Source organism: Hevea brasiliensis, chromosome 15 (assembly GCF_030052815.1).
Source record: "Hevea brasiliensis isolate MT/VB/25A 57/8 chromosome 15, ASM3005281v1, whole genome shotgun sequence".
NCBI classification, from domain to species: domain Eukaryota; kingdom Viridiplantae; phylum Streptophyta; class Magnoliopsida; order Malpighiales; family Euphorbiaceae; genus Hevea; species Hevea brasiliensis.
The window spans coordinates 75,719,762-75,729,586 of record NC_079507.1 but is presented as its reverse complement, the minus strand read 5'-3'; the positions used below and the strand labels follow the sequence as shown (position 1 = coordinate 75,729,586).

Here is a 9,825-nt window from a genome sequence, read left to right as displayed (position 1 = left end):
TGGTAGACACACCAATCAATCATTGCATTGTGGAGGACCTTGTTCACTAATAAAAAATTCATAACATAGGAAAATACTACGAAGGAGATCCCAATGTGCAAAAGCCCAAATCAAAGCCCACTGGAAACTTTCAGCTCATTTAGCTTATGCCAAGGGCTGGACTGCACTCAAGAGTGTATGATCTGCATCTGGTTTTACAATGGGATAAAAAGGCCTTTTAGATGAGTAGGGCCCTACCAGCTATCCAGTTAAAAAATGAAAATCCTTGTAGCCGTAGTTGCATCATTGCTTTCCTCCGTTTCTTCTTCTTTAAACTTAACCCTCTTCAAGTCTTTCCAGTCCCCCTACACTTGAAGAATACCATGAATACGCGGATTGAGTGTTTTGATACTTCGTTGGACCAGAAAGTTTATCATCTCTTTCCTCCGTTTCTTCTACTTCTTCAAAGTTATTCCTCTTCAAGACTTTCCAATTCCCTACACTTGAAGAAGACCATGAATCCGCGGATTGAGCATTTTGATACTTCGTTGGACCTGAAAGCTGTGCTTCGGACACTGGTGAGCGTACCGCAGGAACCAGCTTGTGACCAGTAAATTCTTCACCATCAACTTCAAAATTTACATCGGTTTGGCTTCCAATTGCAAAATTCTGACCGTTTGTGTGTTGGTTTTTTGAAGGAAGGGTATAGAGACTAAAAGTCTGCATTTTATTGATTACAGAGGCATTTATTTAGGCTCCCAACAATTTCTATCGTGTTTTTTAATTTTCTGTTATGTTTTTAAATTTTAAATTTAACTTCTATAATGTTTTTAAACTTTTTATTATGCTTGTGAATTTTAAGTTTATAATTTTTAAAATGTAGGCTATTCAGTCTCAATGTATGTTTTCAGATCCTTCCTTCAAAAGGACTTATCAATATGAGAGATTCAAATTGAAAAAGGAAGGAAAAGGGAAAAAAAAAAGCCTAACAAATAGGCAGAATTGAAACACGGAAGATTTTTGTCATTTAATTCATATATTAAAAAACAATATCAAGCCAAGCCTCCAAAAACAACAAAATCAAGCCAAATTAAGCCAAGTCAGGAGAGTAAGAAGGACTTCTCCAAAAATAACAAAAACCAAACACAAACCAGTGAAGATGAGGTAGTCAAGCACCTCTAATACAACAAAATCAAGCAAGGAGTGACAAAATGCCAGGAGATTTAAGCATGTCCAATAACTATAAAAAATGATGAAGAGACCAGCAAATTTCAAAACTGCAACAACTTCACTAAAACAGACATGTAAAAACTTGAAAACGAATTTAAAACAACAGCAAAAGAGAATTTATCTCTTTCAACTTCTTATAGCAGGTCATCTCCAACAGTGTGGCACACGACAGCGAATTACCAGGGTATCACCTTTTGTTTGGTTACCAGGCAAATCACTTACCTCAGCTTCGACATGGGTCAATTTCATCCTCCGATATTCTTCTTGTGCCACCTTCGAATGGAAAATGGCTTTAACCTGTAAAAGTGCCGTCTCAAAACGCTCTTAAGCTTGTTTCCGGCTAGCTTGGTAGAAGTCTTCCTCTGCATCGCTTTCCTGCCTCTCATCTGCAACTACTTCAACAGGATCAACATGAAGCCCACGAAAGCCTTTTCTCTTTAAAGTCCATCGTAGAATTGCTTTCTCAAGCACTCCAACTGACCAGACTATCTTGCGGTATTGCCTTCTCACTTGGAAGCCCCGAAAAGTAACCTGCATTAGAATAAAACAAATTCAATATTTTATATTCTTAAGCAAATGAAATGAGATATTCTTCATAAGCATGAAGTAATCACAAAAACTAGGGAAAGAAACGGATGGGTTTTATGTTTTTAATAGACTTAGAATTGAGACCATACTGAGTTCATCAAGTTTAACTCATGATGAAAGGGAGTAATAAGATTTTTTTTTTCCCGAAGGGGAAAAGCTTAGGTGAAGAGACTAAAAATCAACTCCAACACTCATTAAAACTTAATGGAATGCGCTGATTGAGTCTTATTAACTGAATCAATTTTTATCGATAAGATTAAATATTTAATATCATAACTTGAAAAATTATTGTCTAGACTCTATCTATGATAAATTTAAGGCATAATTATATAAGATCTATATATTTAATAGGTAAATTTTACTATACAAACTTGGATCTTACTAGGTTTAATCAAAAAAATCTTTATTAATTAAGTTGGTCCACTCATAATCACCTAGATTGAAATTTTTATTTTATAAAATCGACCAAGGATTGTAATCCAACTGTTAATTTTTTCCTAGTTTGACTCAGAGCAGAGCATCCGACTAGAATTAGGTCACCATCTTACACAGCCCAACAATTGCGAAGGGATATCTTGAAGATGGAAGAAAGTGCTTACTTGAATTTTGATAGCATGTCCACGCATATTAAGGAATTCCTTCCGCATTTTCCAAGTACGAAACCTAAACTGGATACGAGTAGCAGCTGTCATCTTTTTCCGTGTCTCATAGTTGTGAAAGGCATGTTGAATCTTCATTGCTGCAACTATATTTCATGCTTCATCCTCTGGATTTGTAAACTGGACTGCTTTAGTCCGTACTTTTTGAGAATTTTCTCTGAATGCAGCCTATATACGTGCTTCTTCATCAGCAGCTATTCGATAAGCTGCTAAAGTATCCTTCAGATTAGAGCTCCTCCTCACTTAGGTTCATAGAGTTTACAGTGTCAGTTGCACTTAGTTTGCAGCAAGCCACTAACATTTTCTGCTATACGCATATCCTCGAAACGTGCTACTAAAAACATTTCTGACAGGTCAGCCGCTAGGCCATCATAACCCTTCGCAGATGCAAGATCAGCAGCAGTGCATCCACCAGGGTTTTCTGAAGTGGGGTATGAGACCAGTTTGGCTTTGCCCCTGCAGATAAAAGATCTGCAGCCATTTTCTCCCTGAACATGGAGATGTTTCAGAATTAGAGAAATAAGCTCTCTTTTTACTTGGACCCATTAACATGGAATCAAAAACAACATGGGCAGCACAAAATTGTGACTGAGGAAAAGAGAAAAGGACCTTAGTCGTTTCAGTTAAAAAGGCCATTGCATGAGAGATACCAGTGATGACAAATATTTGTTCAGGAAAGTTGATCCATAGTTACCGGATTCGCCCACTCCCTGCGTTTTGCAATTTGAGTCCTCAAATCAAGCGAACAATCATTTCAAGATAATGTTCCATGGGGGATAGATGCCCTGTGAGGTATTCAATGGTTTTTGCACTATAGGTTGATAAATCTTCAAATATCGTTCATTAGTCAAGCTAATAGAGTTGGAGATTGGGTAGCTTAATTGTTTTCTTGATGATAAAGCTTCCTTGTATATGGGTGGTATCCTCCCCATTGCTCTTTGGTCCTTGGTGTATTTTGATGCCTCATTGGCTATGTAATGCAATTGTTGTATCTTGATTGCTAGACAACACCAATCAATCATTGGATTGTGAAGCACCCTTGTTCACAAATCATAAATAAAAAACATAGAAAAATAAAACTGTTATGACTAGCATACAAATTTAAAATATATATATAAATTGTATAATCACACAATATAAAAAAAAGAGAAAAAAATAAAAAGTTTTACCACGATGAAAAGACTAAAATATAATCACTTAAAATTTTTAAATCTTAACCCTACAGATCTCACTTTTTATTCCAACTGAATTACAATTTAAAATTTTTGAATCGAATTATAATTGGAATGCAAAAAAAATATATTCAAATCTCAAGCCATAACAAAAACAGAGGAGATGCCAATGGGCAAAAGTCAAAGGTCGCTGGGAACTCTTACCACAATAAGCCAACCCATGGACTCAAGGGTGTACGATCAGCATGTTCTTCTCGAATCTTGTTTTACCCTACTGGTCAGGGCCCTACTGGCTATCCCGGCTCAAAAAAGAAAATCCTTGTAGACGTAGTTGCATCATCGCTTTCCACCGTTTCTTCTTCTTCTTCTAACTTGTTCCTCTTCGAGTCTTTCCAGTTCCCTACACTTGAAGAAGACCATGAATCCGCAGATTGAGTGTTTTGATACTTCGTTGGACTAAGTGCATCATCTCTTTGCTCCGTTTCTTCTTCTTCTTCAAACTTTTTCCTCTTCAAGTTTTTCCCGCTCTTCACACATGAAGAAGACCATGAATCCTCGAATTGAGTGTTTTGATACTTCCTTGGACCAGAAATTTGTGCCCTATACGCAGGAACCAGCTTATGAGCAGCAGTTTCTTTACCATCAACTTCAAAATTTACATCGGTTTGACTTTGTGCCATGCACACTGGTGAGCGTACTGCAGGAAGTAGCTTGTGAGTTGCAAATTCTTCACCATCAACTTCGAAATTTACATCGGTTTGGCTTTCATTTCCAAAATTCTGACCAATAAAAGGGTGGCGAGTTACCAGAGTATCATCTTTGAGACAGCCTGCTTGGTTATGGGTCAATTTGATCCTTCGATATTCTTCCTGTGCCTTCTTCGGACGGAACATGGCTTGAATCCGCACTACTGCTCTCTCAACACGCTCTTCAGCTTGTTTCCGGCTAGCTAAGTTCGTAGTAGTCTTCCTCTGAGAATTTTGTTGATCAGAAAACAATTATAGATTTGAGAGAAAATGATTCTCATTCATCAATAAAAAACAAGTACACTGTTCTGCTCTTAAAGATCCTCAAAACTGCCAATGCCGGAAATTCAAGCTTCCGTCCAAGCGATCTCACCCTCTCCCTTTGAGAATGTTGTGTTTTTTAAAGATGGTAGGAAAGCCAATATGGCAGCAGGCTGTCTCGCTAAGCTGTGTTTAAAGCACACGGCTCGCAAATTATTCTTTTGTAGGGGTCGTGCAATGATGGAGTCTGCTAACGCACACATCCACGCGAGGTCTGGTGGGCTGAGCTGGCAGTACAAAGTCAGCATAAACTTCTATTGAAAGTGAAACTAAGTTTCCTAGAAATTACAATTTCTCTCGCTGCACTCTCAGCAAATTATTTGACGGTGTCGAGTTGCGTTCTTGTCCTTTCAATGAAATTATTTCTAATTATTTAAACAAAAATGCTTCTATCAAATTGATCCTATCAATAGGGGCAAATTAGTATTTTTAATATTTTAATTATATTTATTAAAATTTGTTAATTAAATGTATTATGTAATGGCATTAAAAAACTTTGGTGTGTAGAAAGATAATATTTTAAAATTTAAATTTTTACTGATTATAAAACAATATTTTATCACATTGATTATTCAATTAAATGCACTGGCTGCATCTAACGATTAATATTTTTCAACTTTAAAAGCATAGTGATTGCCATCACATCAGTCGCTGAATTTGTAAAAGTATATAGAGGAAAGAAAAATCTGTATGCCATATGCTCTCGTTGAGAGTCGAACTCAAGACCTCCCGCTTACTAAACGGGTGCTCTAACCAACTGAGCTACGAGAGCCTTTTATTCATTTATAGTGATTTGGTAGATCTTCATCAAAGTTAAACGTGTGACGTCTCGTTGACGTAGAAATTGAATCTGACGCTTGCTTTAATAACGTGGTCCAATCAAATTCAGAGGGTAACGCGGTAAAATTCTTCACATCACGTGTGACGCAAACTCTCCTCTTGGTAGTTTTTAGTTTTTTGACTTTGGCTTCGAAGAAATTAGTATATGCATTAATTTTTTTTTTATGAACATAAATTTTACTTTTTTAATAAATGAAAAAATTATTTTATTATTTTTAAAAATATATTATTTTTTAATACTATGATGTATTCGATAATTAACCTGTTTGGAGAGCGAAGGGGAGGACTGGGGGTGACGGTGGCGGGATATTTCTGCAATTTGGTAAAACTCGAGGCTCATTATTGTAGACAATAATTTTTAACTTTTAATAAAGAGAGAGAGAGACAGATAGAGGGGCTCAACGAGTACCAAGTCTTTGGTCAAGGGGAGTTTCTCAGCTCTTTCTCTCATTGTGTCTCAATTTCCTCGTCCCTTCATCGCTCTCATTACATCTATCTTCCATTTTTTTATAGGGTTTTTCTTCTATTTGCCATCTTCAAGTCGATAAGTTAAATAAATTTACACAATCTTCTCTCTACACTATTTCACTTGTCATCAATACAGCATCACACTTATTGTAAAAGCTTTCTATCGAAAATTTTAATGGCTTCTGATTCATGGAGCTCTCGCCTCTCGACTTCTTCAAAACGCTACCATTATCGATCTGGTTCGTTGTCCTGTACTCCTTTTAATTTCCTATAATGCGCACCCCCCCCTCCCTCTTTTTTTTTTTTTTTCTGTAGAATTTTTGTGGGTTGAAACTTGAGGTTTTTTATTGGCCTTTTTTGAGAATTTAATTATCGTTTTGTTGTGTGTAGATCTGTACGAGGAAACTGATGTAGACGAGGATTTGAAAGCCGAGTTTTTGTGTCCGTTTTGCGCCGAGGATTTCGACGTTGTTGGACTCTGCTGTCATATTGACGAGGAGCATCCTATTGAAGCTAAGAATGGGGTATTAATTCTCTATACTCTTTTCTTCCCTCTTCTCATGTTGTAAAATTTATCGCGGTATTTATTTATTTGCTTTTAATTTATAAGGTTTTAAAGTTCTCTTCCTTACAGCTTTATCTTTTCGCTGATATGATCTTTCGAAAAAAAACTGCTTTTATTGTGGCAATGTACAATACATGTGGGGTTTAGTTAACTTTCTCGGGCTGGTTTATAGAACATATTTAGTGATTGCTGGTAAGAAATTTTTGGTTTGAAAACGTTTAGAGAATGGAGAGTGATTGTAGAGAGTATATGCTTTTGTTTTGTTTTGGTTCCGATATATTTTATGAGTCTTGGATTGTGATTTTCGATCGAGCTGTGGTACTAACTCCGAGCCAATGCTAGTTAGAAAGAGAGGATTGGAGACAACAGCGTTTCTGTCAAATGGATCTTATAGTGTTAATTTGTGTGAGCCTTAAATTTATGGCTATTTTCTCTCCTTTGGGGAGTTTAGCTGCATTCTAGAATACAATGCAGTCATTGTAGTCTGTAACACTTGTCTGGCCTTGTGTTTTCAGTGCTTAAACTTAATCATGGTGGTGTTGCTGGTGATGATATTCAGTAACTGCTTTGCTAAGTTATTCTTGTTCAAATTATTTGTTTCAGGTGTGCCCAGTCTGTGCTAAACGAGTCGGAGTGGATATTTTTTGCCACATTAATATGCAACATGGCAACTTCTTTAAGATATCCTTTATATTATCAATTTGGCTTCACTTTTATTTATGGTTTTTGGTCCTGTTGTATGAAGCTACAGGCACATGTTTACGAGTTTCAGCTATTCCTTTGTTGGATAAGCAAAATCGATTTTATTAGCTATTGAAAGTCATGGATTCTTCTGAGGTTTAAGTGGTGTCTTTTATTATGTCTAAACTGCAGATTTTTTTTTTTTTTGACAACTACTTTAATGATAGTGCTTTCTCAGTTACTACTTTGATTTTCAACTTTATTTTTGAAGCAGCCTTTTGTTTAACTTCTTTCTTTCGAGTTCTGCATATTGATTAGTTCTCTGTAGTCTGATGTTTTTAAAGCTTCTGTTGTATGTTTCAACTGCTCGTGTCATTTTCTTTAAATTGGAGTCTGGTGTTCCTTGACTGGAGATTACGTGCAGCAGAAAAGGAGATTGCGCAAGGGAGGATCTAATTCGGCATTTTCACTATTGAGAAAAGAGCTGCGAGAAGGAAGCTTACAAGCCCTTCTGGGTGGTTCTTCATGCGTTGTTTCTTCCTCCAACTCAGAACCAGATCCATTGCTTTCATCATTTATATTTAATCCACCTTCTCTGGATGAACCTCTGAACATACAGCCTAATTCTTCAGTTGAAGCAGGCTTAGGGAATAAGGGGAGCACTACTGAGGAGTTCCGGGAAAGGTACCACCACTGTGCATTTTTAAATTTCTCTATTTGTTATTTAGAAGTGAACTAAAGAGCCAGCAACCCGTCTACGAATCAAATAAGTAGAACTTCTTTAAAACGATGGCGTGATGATTGAATTGATTTGGCTGTGATTAATCTTCTTTTTCCTTCTAAAAAGTTTAACTTTTTAGGTAAAAAATATAATTTGTTTATATTCTGAGACCTTTTTTATCGGTATAATGGAAGAAAGCTCTTGAAGTTTGAGGAATGGCTATGACATTGACTTGTGGATTTTATTTTATTTTATTTTTTTCAATTTATTCTAGGCTCCTAGCTATTATATCAGTTGATAGACTTGAATAAGCGGTTGTTTGTCCTTGCAGTTTTTGAGCTTTTATTGAGAAAAGCATTACTTCAAATATATTGGTGGGAGGCTATTCAAAATTTATTTTAAATTAAAATTGACATATTTTAGTCTTGAAAACTCTAAAATAACTTTTTAAAACTGCTTTTTGTAATAACATTTAAAATGACCCTTTTTTCAAAAAGTAGGTTGGAATTACAATTTCAAATAGGTTTTAAGAAGCAGCTTAGGAAAAACAGGGTTTACGAATAAGAGTGATGAAAGCTAAGCCTGTATGAAGTTATGCCATAATTGTAAATTATTTATTGGTTGATATTTGTAATTATAATGATCTCAATGGCATAGATCTATTTAGTCATTGCTTTGGGAAAGATTTAGTTGGATGTAGTCATGAAATAAAAATTTGTTTGATTCTTTACTAAGTTTCTCACATGAATTTCATACTGACAGAAAAGTCCAACAGTTCCGGCTGTCAGACAAGGACCAAGAGGAGAAGTCTCAGAGGTGCAAGTTTGTGCAGGGAGTGTTGCTGTCCACCATTCTTGATGATGAGCTATGAGTGTGGGGGAAGGGATAATTGCAATGGACTTGTTAATATAATAGCAAGGAATGAGAGCAAAGTGAAGGGGAAAGAAAGAAGTATTTATAAAATGAAAATTAGCTAAACTCAGATAAACTTTGTATTATTGCTGTGTTTAGAGCTCAGATGCGCATAATGGAAGATGGAAGACCGTACCTGATTATTTCTACTCTATTGCGTCTTCACATTCTGGAATGAAACAATCAAAATTCAATTGATTCTAATCCGATTCAAGGGCTTGCTGTCTCTTTTGCATCCTACGATATCATTCAAAGGAGGAGCTGTTTTGCATAGAATTTGTTCTAATATTTTTTCAATCCTTTTTTTTTTATTTTTTTTTTAAATCGAAGCAGAAGATATTTCATTTCAGATAAACAAAGTTACAAGGCTCAAATCACACTCTTAAAACATGTAGCTATTACTCCATACCCATTTCTAGGACGAACAGGCTCAAATCAGAATGCATGGAGCCTCAGATTTGATACGGGTGGAATACCAATCTGAAAAAGAAAGGGCGTCACCATCTCTAAAAGAAAATGCCGGCAGCCAAGGGTGAGGCTGCTACATATTATGAGTTACACAAAAAGGAAAACTCTCCCAGATCAAAAAGCATGCACAAACTAATTGCCCATGCCAAAACCAAGCAGAGCTTCCCAAGTACAAACTATGGTTAGATTTTTGGGGATCCGACCGTCGGATCGGTGATCCGAGATCATTGATGAACTAAGCTCATTGAAACCTTTGAGATGAGACAACCCACTCTGATCGGATACTATTTGAAAAATATAATTATCGGATAGTTCAGATCACTTGATGAGATTTTTGACTTTGTTCGATGTCTGTAAATTAAATATAATTATGTGATAATTATTAATAATTTATGAGTTTCGTTTAGGTGCGATCAGATCATTGATAGCTCACCGACAATTGGGACCAAGTTTTTGACCTGGTCTGGGTGTCCGG

At 36.1% G+C, this 9,825-nt stretch overlaps 2 protein-coding genes and 1 non-coding gene across 3 annotated transcripts; 1 reads left to right on the top strand and 2 right to left on the bottom strand.

Annotated features, from left to right (window-relative positions):
- Positions 1-1,212: 1,212 nt before the first annotated feature.
- LOC110660252 (calmodulin-binding transcription activator 5) lies at positions 1,213-3,966 on the bottom strand. Its single transcript, XM_058136545.1, is given in 3 exon segments — positions 1,213-1,740; positions 2,397-3,494; positions 3,833-3,966. Coding segments are annotated over 2 exon segments (525 nt in total). The 5' UTR covers positions 2,535-3,494; positions 3,833-3,966; the 3' UTR covers positions 1,213-1,353.
- A 1,427-nt stretch (positions 3,967-5,393) lies between these two features.
- On the bottom strand, positions 5,394-5,467 carry TRNAT-AGU (transfer RNA threonine (anticodon AGU)). Its single transcript has one exon. It is a non-coding gene; the product is annotated as a tRNA-Thr (tRNA).
- Positions 5,468-5,893: 426 nt separating this feature from the next.
- LOC110660253 (protein DEHYDRATION-INDUCED 19 homolog 4) lies at positions 5,894-9,086 on the top strand. Its single transcript, XM_021818486.2, has 5 exons — positions 5,894-6,242; positions 6,394-6,527; positions 7,172-7,249; positions 7,668-7,933; positions 8,733-9,086. The coding sequence occupies exons 1-5, from the start codon at positions 6,179-6,181 to the stop codon at positions 8,839-8,841; spliced, it is 651 nt and encodes a 216-aa protein (XP_021674178.2). The 5' UTR covers positions 5,894-6,178; the 3' UTR covers positions 8,842-9,086.
- Positions 9,087-9,825: the final 739 nt, after the last annotated feature.